The sequence below is a fragment of the Meriones unguiculatus genome, chromosome 4, assembly GCF_030254825.1.
Source record: "Meriones unguiculatus strain TT.TT164.6M chromosome 4, Bangor_MerUng_6.1, whole genome shotgun sequence".
In the NCBI taxonomy this organism is placed as follows: domain Eukaryota; kingdom Metazoa; phylum Chordata; class Mammalia; order Rodentia; family Muridae; genus Meriones; species Meriones unguiculatus.
In genome coordinates, this window is record NC_083352.1 from 19,520,262 (window position 1) to 19,536,872 (window position 16,611).

At 35.4% G+C, this 16,611-nt stretch overlaps 1 protein-coding gene across 1 annotated transcript in view; it reads left to right on the plus strand.

The window, feature by feature from the left end:
• The window catches only part of Potea (POTE ankyrin domain family member A), a 134,747-nt gene that overhangs the window by 58,437 nt on the left and 59,699 nt on the right, over positions 1–16,611 (plus strand). The window contains exons 25-34 of the mRNA XM_060381358.1: positions 156–184; positions 276–348; positions 1,477–1,505; positions 1,595–1,667; positions 5,112–5,185; positions 6,054–6,150; positions 8,199–8,227; positions 8,318–8,384; positions 11,805–11,872; positions 13,751–13,817. Coding sequence (XP_060237341.1) covers positions 156–184; positions 276–348; positions 1,477–1,505; positions 1,595–1,667; positions 5,112–5,185; positions 6,054–6,150; positions 8,199–8,227; positions 8,318–8,384; positions 11,805–11,872; positions 13,751–13,817 — 606 coding nt within the window. The remainder of the gene's footprint in view (positions 1–155; positions 185–275; positions 349–1,476; positions 1,506–1,594; positions 1,668–5,111; positions 5,186–6,053; positions 6,151–8,198; positions 8,228–8,317; positions 8,385–11,804; positions 11,873–13,750; positions 13,818–16,611) is intronic.

A 16,611-nucleotide genomic window follows, 5' to 3' on the forward strand; every position in this document is an offset into this window, starting at 1 on the left:
AAACACAACAAGCCATGCAAAAAACATAAAACCTTAACATTAAAACACCCGTTCTCATCCACAAGGATTATTTTCTGTACTAATCCTACACAAATGTATAGGGAAAAACATCAGGTTTACATGGAATTGATAATTACTTTCTTTGATGTTTTTAGATACTCCTAAAGACTATCTTCTATCAAAGGTAATTACTTGTACATTTTTTTCTGCATAATTAATCTCATCTTGTCTGAAATGTGCAGGAATTTATGTACCTTATTTCTAAACCCATGCAGCCTACAGTTGAGAAAACGGATTCTCTTCCAAATGAAGTCCCTGATATAAAGAATGGGAAATGGTTCCAAGAAAGTGAGTTAGTAATACTAGTTTTTATGAAGCAAGTAAATACAAATGTTAGACATGTTTAAAATTTCCCCATTTTTACTCTTGTGTTCCCTAAATTTTATGTAAGGGTTTGATGTAAATGGTGCAATACAAATGCTAGTGTTAATGTTTCAAAATGAGTTATTTAAGAGTTCAAGGCAAAGTGTCTGATCTAGAGGAAGAGCTATAGCTGGTCAATGGCTATTGAGAGACAGCAGATCAGTTTCTTCCAGGGACAAGCTCCTGATAGGTTAACTGATCCCAACTTGTCAGCTTTAAACACATCTACATATAAGCAACACTAAGTGAACTCAGTAGGTTGAATATATATTTGTGTGTGTAACAATAGTAATTTAAAAGTTAAGAATTTGAGAGAAGGTAGAGACTCAGAAGAAGTTGGAGGGGGAGAGGAAGGATTGGAAATAATCTATGAAACTTTCAAAAGAATAAAAAAATTACAAACTAAAGAAAAATGCAACATGCAATACTAAATATAGTCAACTTAGTGGGTATAAAAATAACAAAATTTTATATGCTATCATTCTACAAGTGTACAACCGTGGTGGTAAATTCAGAAACAGTCTTAAAAAAGAAGTGATATTCATAGTTCTCTGAAGAGTGGTGACAGCTTATAACTTTGATCTAAGTTATATATATAACTTATATATCGTGAACTCTCACAGAACACTAGAATGAATGACTGAAGTATTTCATTGCTAAGGACTCATTCTGTCCCATGCTGTAATCAGTTTTTGACCACTGAAATATAATATTGGTTTCCTGATTTTATCCTGAAATTAAAGAAACATTTTATTCTCCTCCCATTAGAAATGCCACCTTAATGCAGGCACATAAGTTTTCTTAGAAATATTTAGTAAGTTCATAATGAAATTGAAAATTGTCAAATTTAATGAAAATTATATAGTTTTTCAGTAGATTTTTATCATGTGTATTTCCTTCAAGAACAAAACAAAAAGTAAATTTTGCCACAACTCCAAAATAAGCATAATCATTGTAAAGCACAAGGAATGATTTTTTTACTAACTTTTTATGAAAGTGTAGTAAAGTCTGTCATGTTTACATATAATTTACTGTGTCTCTGTTTTTTTTAAGACTGTCCTAAAGAATATGTTGAAGTGAAGGTAATAAGTTTATCTCTTATCCTGAGTTATTAAAATCATACTGTTTGAAATGATATATTATTAAATATCTTCTTTCAAAATGTGTACAGCATTCTGTTGATGAGGCAGATTCTTCTCCAAGTGACGTACCAGCAACAAGGCAAGCAAAACCACACTGTGCAGGTAAGTTATACAATACTGATTTATGTAGGAAAAGTGCTTTGAAATCATGAAATTCAGACTGCTTGATTTTGACTTGTCTTCAAATTTGATAGAAAGCTTTTACTTAAGGGACTAAATCATCATTGCTATGTCTCATTGTTTACATGAAATAATCTGGCTGCTTAAAATAATATTTTGAAAGTTTTAAATCTAACACAGATATTTACCCTTTGTGTCTTGGTAAATGAACATTGCCATTTTTTTTACATAATAGTTGTGCTAGGTATAAAATTTCAATTATAATATATATTAAAATATATATTATATATGTTTTTGCATAGCTCAAAAATATAGGATTGTTGTTTGAAGAGTCATCTACTTAGAAGACTGAGGAAAAAAAACTTTCTTTGGGGAGCATACATTTAGGGTGTGAACTAAATTCTAGTTCAATTTCAAATAATGCTTTGTTTTAATTCAACACACTGTTTATTCATTTCCTTCAAACAGTTTGTATTTTAATCCATTTATTTTCTAACTCATTGTCCTTAATTGTGGCAGCAAGGCTGCAGCAGGAACTAATGTAATACACATATGATGAAATATCTTTCCCAGTTTTTGTCTACATGTAGAATTAATATTTTATATGAGAGAAAATGACTAAATGTCTCCTAGAATAGTCATTAGAAACTTTATTTGTGTTATCCACATTATTGAATTATTGACTCAATATTTATTATACACATGTTATTTTATATGGACCCTAAGACTTCACATAGTCTGTTCTTATACCATATCTATTAGCTCAGTGAGACTTCATCATACCATTTTTTAGATGAGCCTGATATATATAAGCAGTGCATTCCTAAAGAATTCCAGAGGAATTATTTTATGTGTAAGACAAAATGTTAATCGTCTCATTTAAATTATTTCACATATCATTTGGGATACAATAATACAGAGTCTACTATACAGGGATCTGTGTTGACTCTGTGTTCATTTAAAAGTTGTATTTTCTTTACTATTTTCTCATAAATTTATTTATCTAGCAAACTTCCAAATAAACATTACATCATTTTGTATTTAACTACTAAGCTATATCACTCCATTTTTTACTCCTTTTCTTAACATGGATTCTGCTTCCACAATGGCAGTTTTTTTTTTTTTGTTTGTTTGTTTGTTTTTGTTTGTTTCTTTGTGTAGCAGTCTTGTTTGTCCTGGAATTCACTTTGTAGATTAGGCTGGCCTCAAATTCACAGAGACTCTCCTGCCTCTGCTTCCTGAGTGCTGGGATTAAAGACAGGTATTACCACCACCGGCTCACATTTACAGCTTTTAACATTGGTTCTACCATCACATTTACAATTATCTAAGTTGCAAAAACTAATATGAAGCGTTTTTCAAAATATTTTTGCATTTTATTATTATTATTATCATGTATTAAAATTTATTCAATTTGTATCCCGGCTCTGGCCCCTCCCTCATCTCCTCCCAATCCCACCCTCCCTCCCTCTCCTACTATGCCCCTCCCCTAGTCCACAGATAGGGGAGGTCCTCCTCCCCTTCTATTTGACTCTAGCCTATCAGGTCTCATCTGCACTTGTTGCATTGTCTTCCTCTGTGGCCTGGCAAGGCTGCACCCCCCAGGGGGAGGTAATCAGAGAGCCTGCCACTAAGTTCATGCCAGAGAAAGCCCCTGCTCTCCTTACTAGGGACCTCACTTAGAGGGTTCTTTTGATTTGCATCTTCCTGATGACTAAAGTTGTTGAACATATCTCTAAGTGTTTCTCTGCCATTCGATATTCTTTTATTGAGAATTCTCTGTTTAGCTCTGTACTCCATTTTTTAATTGGATTACTTGATTTGTTATTTTTTAACTTCTTTACTTCTTTATATATTATGGATATTAGCCCTCTGTCAGATAAAGAGTTGGTGAAGATCCTTTCCCAGTCTGTAGGCTGTTGTTTTGTTCTGATGACAGTGTCCTTTGCTTTACAAAAGCTTTTCAGTTTCAAAGGGTCCCATTGATTGATTATTGATCTTAGGGCCTGTTCTGTTCAGGAACTTGTCTCCTGTGCCAATGAGTTCAAGGCTCTTCCCCACTTTTTCTTCTAACAGGTTTAGTGTGTCTTATTTTTTGTTGAGGTCTTTCATCCACTTAGACCTTAGTTTTATGCAAGGTGATAAATATGGATCCATTTGTACTTTTCTGCATGTAGACATCCAGTTAGACCAGCACCATTTGTTGAAGATTATATCTTTTTTCCATTGTATGGTTTTGGCTTCTTTGTCAAAAATCAATATCCATAGGTGTGTGGGTTTATTTCTAGGTCTTCTATTTGATTCTGTTGATCCATCATTCTGTTTTTTTGCCAGTACAAGAAACTTAAAGTTTACATAAATCTTCTATTGACTAATATTTTCTCTCTTTTAGTCCTTTAGTTTTGACTCCCTTGATGTGACATAACAACCGGTAATATCCAATATTTTCTCTCTTTTAGTCCTTTAGTTTTAACTCCCTTGATGTGACATAACAACTGGTAATATCCAATTTCATTTTTTCTGTTATTACACAGATACATTTGTCATTTAACAGTCTCTTTTACTGATGATTTTCATGGTCTTTTCTTTCCTGTTCCCACTAAACCTATTTTTTAGGGGTCAAATCAAACTTGACTTCCTGAAGCCCATCCATTAAATGTTTGCTCATGGCTTTTAAATTTCAGGGCCAGGTCTTACTAGGAACTACATAAATAATTACTGATCAAAATGAATTAAAGACTGCCTGTGCAAAGATGGAGTTAAAATCATGCTCTCTAGGCTAGGAGAAAACAGTTATATATGAAGAAATAACTTGTAATTCATGTTATAAAAAAATGTTGAAAAGTGCTGCTGGTACACTACAGAAAGCAAATTATATTTTACTACAAGAATATAACCATAATAAAATAATTTTTAAACATTATACTGAGTCTTAAGTGAAAAAAAAAGAGCCTCAAAGCATCAAATAAAAAACTTCAGATGTAAGGAGCAGGGTATACACACAATGAGGTTTGTAAGGGAGTAATAGTTATAGAAGAAAACAGCCAATTAAACATTCAAATTACTCTTACAAAGTAGTGAATATAGTTCAATATGATTTTGTTTGATTTCTCATGCTTTTTAGTTTTGTTTCTGTACATATGTCCATGCATGTTTGGTAGAATAATTGGGAATGGGGTCAGTATGTATGCGTGGCTTTAACATATTACTCTCTACTGACCGTGTGTATGTGATATACTGAAGCTGTTTGTAATTATATAAATTTCCTGAGTCAGTAAATATCCAGATAACCTTAATCTTAACCAAAGTTTTTAACTGGGAAATTAAAAATTCAGTTTTCATTACCTTGAATATTCTATAGGCATATATATTGACTATTATTTAAAAAGTTTTCTGAGTATTTTAATTAATGTATGGATTTGTCAGCAGAATTAGCTGTACAAGTGACATCAGAGAAAGAGCAAAAATCTCGCAATGATCATGAAAAGAATCAGAGAGTGGTACATAAGTATTTGCATTTAAATTTCTGTTTAAGATTTATTTATTTATTTTTTTTGGTTAATGATATACCATAATACATGTGACGTTCCTTCAGACTGCTCTTGAGAATCAGTAGATTATAATTTAAAATTATTTTAACACTTTTATTATGATTTAATACTCTGTTATCTATCAGTATCCATGCAATATGTAGTACCTTATGTGTAATATATGTGTAACTTATGTTACACAGCTTAAGCCAAACCTTGTCCTTGGATTTAGTTACACATTTTCTTCATTAGTTTTGCATTTCAATCCCAGAGGCTCCTCACATGTTAAACAGATAGATCAATTGTGATACTTTTAACTAAACAGGTGATGCTGCAGTGCTCACTCCTGAATTTATTTAACGCTTATGTATTATCATTCCCAGTTACTGAAAAGTTGAGTTTAACTCACATTTGAAATACCGGTCTGTATTTCAAAGCTTTAAGTTTCAATTCTTCCTTTGGTTCTTTAGCTATCTTCAGTGTCTATTGTGGCATAAAAAAAGTGAGGAACACCTTGTTAAGAAATTATACGTTCCTGTGCTGTTCCCCTACAATGTATTAAATCCTACATCTCTTGGAAAGAAATTGTTCGTGCAAGTATGCACCTTGGCTACCCTATTTCCATGACTATATCTTCTTTGGACCTCCCTGGCTTGTTTCCGCAGCCAGAGAGTCTAAGAAAATACAACACAGTCTATATTCAGAAGATAATAGGGATTTATTCCTTTTTCTTAATTTTCAGTACTTGGTAGTTGTATCATAAATAACATTTTTTAAAGAAGTAAAGGAAAGGAAACAGAAAAACCTCTAGGTAACTCATTACTGATGCTAATTTTAGCAGGGTATGCTCAAACAACCCCAACCAAAGGATACCGAATATTTATCCATGGCTAATGACGAAAGTAGAGAAAATTCTGCAGAAGACCAAGAGGAAGGTAACAACTCCATTTCATAAAATATTCATTTGAATTTACATAGTTTTGCAACCTGTAATCTCAGCATTCAGAGGGCAGAGGCAAGAGGATTACATCACTGTAAGTTTGAGATTAGCTTGGTTTCACGTAAGGCTTCTTTAAAAAAAACTGTACTATCTTTAACAATTGTAACCTTTTTTTCTCTTTCTTTTCTTCCTTCCTTCCTCCTACTCTCCCTCCCCCAGCCTTCTCTCTCTCTCTTTCTTTCTCTCTTGCTTTCTTTCTTTCCTACCTTCCTCACCTCCCCACCCATCCCCCCCCCTTTTTTTTTTACTTCTGGGCTACAACCTTAAGCTTCCTTGTGCTGTTTTCCTTTCAAAAATAAGTCTTTAAAGTTCTTTGTGCCTTACTTACTTGTATCTTTCAATAGGGACATGCATAAGAGTAACTGCCATGCCACTGGCTCAGTGTTACATTGTTTCAAAGTTTCCTCTACCAAAAAAAATTATTTCATTTCTTTTTAGGTTACCCTCATGCAAATTCTCAGGATGCTGGCAGAACGCAAATGGATACTTTGCCACAATATCACATAAAGGGCTTCTATCCCAGTTCCTGACACAGTCTCCTCTAAAAAAAAAATCCTTATGAGCCATGCCTCTACTGCCCAAGTTCTCTGCGTTACTGTTTTCTGAAATTTTACTAGAATAGCATAGATAAAACAGAATAGGCTTCTTTTGCAATGTTCAATGGCTTTTCCTGCCACAAACTTCCAAAATCATCCACATTATTCCTACAAAACAAAAGCCAAGCCACAGCAATGAGCTCACTCTTGGTACCAATATCTGTATTAGTTTCTTTTCTGTTACTATGAAGAATCCTGACAAAAACAACTTAGGAGAGAAAGGGTTTGTTTTGGGTCACGATTCTGGAGAGATATAGTAAATCACAGTGGCAGGGACCTGGAAACGGGAAGGCTCGGAGGCAGGAACAAGAACCTGGCTGATCACATCTACTAAGATATGCAAACCAAACAGGAAGTGGAGGGAGAACAGCAAGTGAGAGCTGGCTGTAAAACCTCAAAGCTTTCCTTCAGCAAGGCCCCGCTTGCTAACAGTTCTATAATCTTCCAATACAGCTTCTCTTAAGTGTCTAAACACACAGGCCTGTGAAGAATATCTTGTATTCAAAACACAATTGCACAGATTTCTTTTTGAGGAATTATATAAAAGGATCTATAGTGTAAGTTTACAATACAAAGGAAGTAAAGGAAAGCCTGAACGTTCTTATATCCGAGCAGAGTACTCACCAAAGGGGAAGTGAGGGAAATGAGGGCCAACACACAGTTCCGTGAGGCTTGTGGGTTAATAATTTCACTGTGTCTAAGTATTTCAAGAAGGGTTATTTCATAATTCCAAAAATGTAGACACAGAGAGGAAAAGAACTTTGAACTTCAAAAGAACTTGAAAGTTTAAAGGCTACTAACCTAGAACTTACTTTGACAAAAGTTATGCCTATTGGCATAATGTAGAAGGGAAATGTAAACTTAGTGAATGACAAAGACATGAGAGACTGTGCATTACATTCTAATATTAAGACGAAACTTGTAGTTTTTCTTCAGACAACTCTATTTTAGTACTTTTTGTGAATTATTTGCAGTTTAGGTTCACATGCCTCATAAGTAGTAAACTGAAAAAGTTAGGATTTGTAAACTAGGGAGGAAAACTACAGAAATGCAATCCTCAAAAACAAAACAAAACAAAACAAAACCTATGCACATGGATGCTAATATGGAATGCTCCCATGTACTACTCTACCTGTAAGCGAATGTCCCACCCAATCAATTCAGAAAACTTTCTTTAGTAAGAAAATACTTATGTTTTCATGCTATCATAGTGGGCTACAAGGGAGATTTGTATCAGTGTTCATAACTATGCTAAGACAGAGCAAGCAAAGTAAAATCCTATCAGGATCAAAACTTTAAGTAACCATTTCATAACAATCTAAACAAAAGTGCGGTCCATTCAATCACATTTATGTGTAATTGATTGTGTGTCTCTTTGGTATTACAGAGTCCCCTGAACAACATCTTCAATGGAAGGTAATCCCTCTAATATATTTGTCCCAAATCACTAACTTCACTGCAAGAAATTGATGAGTCATCCTGTACTTTGTTTCTGAGTCCATACAGCCTACAACTGAAAAAAAATCTCCAAATGAAGTACCAGCAACGAAGCATGTGCAATCCTTTCTCACAGGTGAATTTTGCTTCCCAAGTTATATTATATGAATGCTTGCGATAGACTTTCCACCATGACAGACTAAAGACGCCGAAACTGATCAATACATAATTTAGTAGCTACGGAAAATCAAAAGGCTATATATCCAAACTCAACCATGGAGTGCAGTTGGAGCGTGTAATGGGCAGGGATATGTGGGATGTGTGATGTACATTCTTTACCACCCCACACTCATGTATTCACAGGAAGGGCATTCCAGGCAGCTGAACACACGCGTGAAGCATGGAAACCCCACTCCAGCAACGCGCAAACTTTGGAAACATGTTAGTCTTTCCTAACTGACTGCAAGTAACCCTGTGGGCCCTAGGGATGCAGAGATGAGAATGCTACTAAGACTTAAAACTAATCTCTAATTTCTAGGCCATAGTTTATCATTTCTGAAAAATTTCAAGCTAAGAAACAATGTTTAGGACTGGCTGCATTGTCTTCCTCTGTGGCCTCAGGGGGAGGTGATCAAAGAGCAGGCCAATCAGTTTATGTCAGGGGCAGTCCCTCTTCCCATTACTATGGAACCCACTTGGACCTAATACACGATGATCAGAAGGAAGGAAAGGAAGACCTCCCCTATCAATGGACTTGGGGAGGGGCATGAGTGGAGAAGGGAGAGGGAGGGATTGGGGAGGAGGAGGGAGAGAGCTACAGGGTGGATACAAAGTGAATAATGTGTAATTAATAAAAATTAAAAAGAAACAATGTTTATAATATTTTCATTATTTACATCAAATTATTCCATGAAATTATAGGAACAAATGCACAGGAACAAGAAAATAATTTCAGCTACTTTAACTACCCAGTTATCATGTTAGGATAAGTTACATATCCTACCATGTAAAACCACCATTCTGTATTATAGAAAATCTCTAATAATAGGTCACAAGAGCCCAAAATGTAAATTCATATACTTATCTTTCTTTTACATTTTATATTATTATTTTTTATTTTTACAATTTATTCATTATATATCCCGATTGTAGCCTCCTCCCTCAACTTCTGTCATTCCCACCCTCCCTCCCTCTTCCCCCCATCCCCTTCTTCTAGTCCACTGAAGGGGGAAGTTCTCCTCCCTTGCCGTCTGTCCCTAGCTTATCACATCTCGTCAGGACTGCCTGGATCCTCTTCCTCCAGACAAAATTTCATACTGTTTTTAAAGCTTAAATTTGTGTGTATTAGTGTTTGTTTACATGTATGAATACCTACTTGTGTGTGAGTGCTCATGGAGATCAGAAAAGGACAATATCTGGATCTAGTGTTATGGATGGTTGTGAGTCACCTGTTGTGGGTGCTGGGAACCGAACTCCAGTCTTTGGCAGGATTAGCAAATACCTTAAACCATTGATCCATCTTTGCAGTTGCTGTATTCTTTTCTTATTATGCTCTTTTTTGGTTGTTACTTATTTAGTACTCTTCCATTTATGTAGATTTTTATAAAGTCTTTCAGTATTGGAACTAAGGCTCACACATGATATTCTCACATACAAGGAACAGGGAGCTCCTGAAAGCTCCTTCATTAGTTGCTGAACCAGGAAGTTATAAAAGAGAAAAAAGACAAATTAGCCAAATAACTCTGTCACTATATGCAATTCATTGCTATCCCATTTGATGCCCATGATGATGAAAATATAGTCTCATGGGATCATATTTATGCTTGTACTCATTCAAGAAAATATTTTCTGTTTATTCTCTAATAATTTCATAATTTATACCTGAAAATACTTCTTTATGTTCAGAGTTGGATTATTTTATTTGTTCTTATTCATATATATTCATTCTTGTTAATTCCTACCCGCATTTAGAGTGAACTGTATCCTGTACAAAACATACATCAACTTTAATTTTATCATTAATGGCCATGCCTCTTAAAATTAAGCAAAATTTTTATAATCACAATTCTGTCTGTTCCTTTTCTTATGGCCAACATCATATTTGTTACAGATAACATTGTGTCTAATCTTAATGAATAACTAGCCATGTCCCCTCAGCTCTCCATATATTATAGTATAATACGTCTGTCATTGCTCTCTAACTCTCTTGCTAAACATTTTATGCAGTTGTGTCTTTCTGTCCTACATAGGATTCCTCTCTGTGATTAAGTTATTTTATAGGATTTCAACCAGCAACTATTTACGAAAGGCTTTCTCTGAAACAGTTGCTTAAGCCTATGAATTACAAGGGTAGGTGCTCAATAAATAACTGTTGAGTAAAATGATGTAAAGATGGAGTTTGCAAACCTTAAAATTTTCTATCAACTTGAGGAGCAATGGGGTTTGTTATACGAGGCCACCTTTTACATTTAGTTGTAAGGAACTGTTGTAATCAACAAACTTCTATGGCAGCTCCAAGGAAAACAATACATTTTTATCCAGGAAAAGAGAACCATATATTTTATACTGTGTTTTAGAAGAATAAAAGGACCTTGTCAAAATCTGGACAAATTGGTTTCAGATATTAGTAATAAAATAATAGCATAGAACATAATATTGAAAGATAAGTGTAACAACTGAGGAAAATGCCTATTTGATGTTTACAGTGTTATACTGACAAGGTAGAAGAGTATCCAGTATGATTTCTTTGATTCCATGTATTTTCTAGTGTTGCTTCTGAAAGTGTGCTTTTTCATACTGAGTGGAATATGTGCGTAGTTCCATGAGACTTGTGTACAACTTGAACCTGACAACTTCTACCCTCTGTCTGTACTATGCATTGAGGCTTTTGGTAGTTGCACCTAACTTCTTAATTGAACATCAATTTTAGATTTTTAAATCTTGTTTTACTTTTGAGATTATAATATAATTACAGTATATCTTCTTTCTCTTCCTTCCTCTAAAATCTCCCTCATAACCCTCCCAGTTCTTCTTCAATTTCGTAGCCTCTTTTTTTCACTAATTGTTATTGCATTCACATATTAGTGTGTACATACATACATAGATACAACATGTTCAGTCCATATAATCGTCCTCTTATGTATATTTTTAAGGCTGACCATTTAGCACTGGACAGCTAATGGGTGTTATCTTTCCTCAGGAAGACCACCTAAACCACCTCTCCTGCTCCTAGCTTTCCTCAGTTGCCTATAGTTCTTTGTGTAGCAGTGAGGCCTTATAGGCTTTTCTCTTTCCAGTTTGGCATGCTCATTGGTGTCAGCTCACATTTAGGCAGTCATGTTGATGAAACTTACTGAGTGTAGAATCTGAGGATGAGACATAACCTCACAGCAAAGTCCACGATCCTCTTGTTCTTAGAATTTTTCCACCCTTCCTGAAATGTTCCCTGAGCCTCAGGTGTGGGACTGAATTGTGGATGTATCCATTAGGATGAGTTATAAACCATCATTTTTTTTTATCATACTTAAAAATAAATTTAGAACCAATTATATTACAGCTGAACCAACAACAAAGTTATCGGAAGGAGAACAAGAATGGTGTGATGGAAGAAATATGCAAAGACAGGTACATGAATATTTAAATTAAAATCTTTAAAGACCATTTTCTTTGGTAAACAATGTCACAGGAGCCACTCAAAGGTACCACTTTCTTTGTCCTGGAGAAACAATGAATTATTATTATGTTTTTAGTTTTAACATTCCCTTAGATACATAAGCACACTGGTGTAAGCTAGGTGAAAGTATGCATTTATATTCTTAAAATGTTTCCCATTACTTTTTGCTACTTAAAAAGTTATACCACATTTGAGGCTTATGATTAAGTAGTAGAGGTTATAAGCAATATTAGAGTGATAACCACAGAATCTGAGTCATTCTAAAGAGCCATACTTTTTAATGATTTAAAATGTGATGTCGCTTGTTAATAATCAGTATTGCCAAGGAAAAAAAGCTTCAGTTGTTTGTTTTAGTCACTAGTGTCCTTATTTGTCTGTGCTGTGGGAAAAATAGACATGTATAATTAATCCCATTACCTATAAAGAGAACAATTCTTTCCAGAATGGAAACGTTGGTGTTCCGCAAGAAAATTTAAAATAATTGCAATAAAGGAATTCATCAAATATAGTACTGCAGTGCACTGACTTTATCTTTACGATATACAGTGGGTGCAGATAGCTGTAAAAAATTTGTACAAATGCATGCCACCGTTTGAGCGTATAACTTGCAGAAATTTTAGCAGAACATGCGATTGAAATGTAGCAAATTGTGCCTTGCTTCCTGCAGACATTTTATGTTGAATAATTCTGGTCACTGTATATCAAGCCGTTAAACACTGAACACAGCGGATGAGGTTATATCCTACCACGCATGAGCACAAATGTCAAGATAACTAGTGACTCTTCTCTGTTGAATTCCCCGCCGAGAAAACGGCTGACCTGAATAGACGGCGCGATAATGAGTGTTGTATTCAATGTGTATATCCGAGTGAGAGTTGGAATGCTTACTTAGAAACTACCTTTATGAGTGTGAGGATTAAATGGCCATTTAGGGAAATAGAAAAGAGCCTTGAAAAACTCTAACAAGAGGACGTGTGAGCAGAGGGCACAGTGGTCCACATCTATATATCACTTAAATTGGAACTTCCTGGTTTTTCACCAAAGCAAGACAGAAGATTGCCTTTACAATTCTTATTTTAATTCTCGTATTGTGTAAACGACACAGAGAATAAATACGCAGCTTGCACCTTGTTCAGGCTTAGTGAAAATTAGGTTCCTCTTCGTAATATTAAGAATTGCTGTAGTTTTGTAATATAGTTTTGCTTAGCGGCGGTATCTAATAGTTTAGGTTTTTACTTAATCATGATCTAACAAAAATTCCATATCAGTCGTTTTTTTTTTTTTTTTTGCAACTAGCTTTCTCATTAGTAAAATCTATTCAAATATTTAGTACTCTAGTCATAATTGGAATACCACCCCAAGGTTTTGTTTGACTCAACTGCATATTTTTTCTTTAGATATTAAAAGTATTGCTGCCATTAGAGCTGCTTATCGGTAATGGCATTGCATAGCTGGCATACATATCATAATTTGATCATATACACATTTAAAAAACCCTTGAAATTTTGTGGGGAATGAAAATAATTGATATTCTGAAATTAATTCCTTGTTTAGTTATGAACGTTGGCTTCTATAATATCTGTGCTTGTCTCTCCTCTGAAATTCCATTGTCAATTTTTATAATCAGATGCAAAAAGATTAATGGTGCTTAGAAAATATGCATGAGACTCTATTAAAATTTAGGTTTTCAATTATGCTTTTTTAGCTTCAATATAATGAATTTTAAAGTAGAAAAATGAGCTAGTCTCTGAGAAAGTGATTATTAAATCTGTTCAACTCACTACTGATAATAATTTTAACATTATATCTTTAAATGACTTTGACAAAAGGACAATGGTAATTTATTTTTGGCTGAAGATCAAAGAAATGAAAACATAATAAAAGATGAGGAGAAAGGTAAGAACTTATTTATAAACATTACTTGACAATATGCTTGTTTACAAGGAATGTTGAGCTATTTTTTCAGTGAAAGAAAATTACTTTTAAAATATTTATTAAGAAATAAGGTATTTTCAGTGGCAATAATTGTATCTTATGTTTTAAAAGCAGGTAAAATTGATAATATCCGTGAGAATGTTACGTGATGAGTTAATAAGAGGTTTTTTCCTTTTTATGTGAGGATTTTGGGGACTAGAAGCAGTAGTGAAGAGTAAGAAAAATAGAGAAGGGCTGGAAATCTGGCTCAGTGAATTAAAGCACTGGCTGTCAAGACTGGTGACCTGAGTTAAACCTGCAACCCCCCCACTGACTCTTGGCAATTGTCCTCTGATCTCCACACTCACTCCAGGGCACAAGGCATTCTCATACATAGATATTCAAAGTAAATCAATGTAATAAAAATTTTAAAAAGAAAGTATAAGAATCAAATTAAGAAAAATGAAGGAGGAATGTATAAGAAAGAATGTGAAAAAAACTTTAAAGAATATATGATAGTATCAGATACATGGGAAGACACACACACACACACATGCACACGCACACACACGCATACATACACACACGCACATGCACACATGCACATGCACACAAACACCACAAACAAAGAAAAACCTACAAACCAAATCAAACGACAACAACAAACTACCAAACAAGCAAAAACAAAACCCATGGAGTCCATTTCATGTTGGGCACCTCTATCTGGGCGTGAGGCCTATCCTAGAGTGAACTTGATATACCCAGTTTCATGCCATTGGAGAAAATTGATTTTTCTTCTCCCAGAAATATCAATTGCAAATAGCTTCTTGGTTAGCGATGGGACTTTGTATCCACTCCCCGCTCCTCAATGCTGGATTTTGTCTAGTGCGTGCCGTTGCTGTCTCTGTGAGTTTCTATGTGCAGTGTTCAGAAATGTTAAAAGCATATTTAAAGGGCTGTGGTGCCTTGTGTCAGTTCAACCTGGGAGAACTTATAGGAAAACAAATAGCTTTAGGTTTTACATTCTAGGTTCTAAAAAAAAATTAAGTTATAGTAATGGGATATGGAATAAGACCTCACAGTGGTCTGAATTTCTACAGCATTCATGGGTAGTTTGTTGGGAGCCAGGCTCAAAATGCTGATTGTGGTGACATGTTCTGGTCCTCCGTTCGAAGTCTTCAGGTGACGCAGATGCTGCTGAACCATGAACTGAGTTTAATGACAAGTATATAGACATCTATCTAAAGAAACGCGCACGCACGCGCACGCACACACACACACCACACACACCACACGCACCACACTGGGCAGTGATCCAACATACAGCAGGGACAGAAGAACTCTACAGTTTACTATGATTTCTCACTCTTTTCTGGACAATGGAAAAGAACGTACAGGAAAACCAATGAGATAACGTTTCTGTTTCTTGAACCATGACCTTGAGCCATAATCTTATATGGTGGCTCATGAGATTTAATTCCATACTTTGAGGTTACTATTGTTTTTTTTTTTTAATTTTATTTTTTCTTATCAGTTACATTTTATTAACTCTGTATCCCAGCCGTGTCCCGATCCCTCATTCCCTCTCAATCCTACCCTCCCTCCCTCATCTCCACCGTGCCCCTTTCCAAGTCCACTGATAGGGGGGACCTCCTCCCCATTCATCTGATCCTGTTTTATCAGGTATCTTCAGGACTGGCTGCAAAGCCCTCCTCTGTGGCCTAACAGGACTGCTCCTCCCTTGGGGGGGTGGGGAGGTCAAAGAGCCAGTCATTGAGTTCCTGTTAGAAATAGTCCTTGTTCCCCTCACTATGGGAAACCAATTGGTTACTGAGCTACTACAGGCTACATCTGAGCAGAGGTTCTAGGTTATATCCAGTCATGGTCCTTGGTTGAATGTCAGTCTCAGAAAAGACCCTGTGCCCAGATATATTTGGTCCTTGTGGAGCTCCTATCCTTTCCCCATCATACTAACTCCCCATCTTTCATATGATTCCCTGTGCTCTGCTGAAGGTTTGGTCATGAGTCTTTGTATCTGCTTTGAAAACACTGCTAGTTAGAGTCTTTCAGATGCCCTCAGTAGACTCCTGTCATACGTTCAATGCACATCCCATCTGTCTTTCTAAATGAGGATTGATCATCTTACCCCATGTCCGCTCTCTTGATTATTTTTTTTAGGTGTATTGATTTCATTATGTTTATCATATCTTATAGGTCTATATAAGTGAGTATATACCATGTTTGTCTTTCTCTTTCTGGGATATTTCACTCAGAATGATCTTTTCTAGATCCCACCATTTGCCTGCAAATTTCATGATTTCCTCCTTTTTGATTGCTGAGAGATATTCCATTGTGTAAAAATACCACAATTTCTGTATCCATTCCTCCATTGATGGACATCTGGGTTGTTTCCAGGTTCTGGCTATTACAAATAAAGCTGCTATAAACATGGTTGAGCAAGTATCCCTTTTGTGTACTTGAGCAAACTTTGGGTATATACCTAGCAGTGGTATAGCTGGGTCTTGAGGAAGCACTAGTCTTAACTGTCTGAGAAAGCGCCAGATAGATTTCCAGAGTGGTTGTACCAGTTTACATTTCCACCAGCAGTGGAGGAGGGTTCCACTTTCTCCACAGCCTCTCCAGCATGAGTTGTCACTTGAGTTTTTCATCTTGGCCATTCTGATGGGTGTGAGCTGATGGCTAATGAGGTTACTATTTTTAAACTGAGAGGAATGGAAAGTCCTGTGTTCAATTCCCAGCAACCACACCGTGGCTC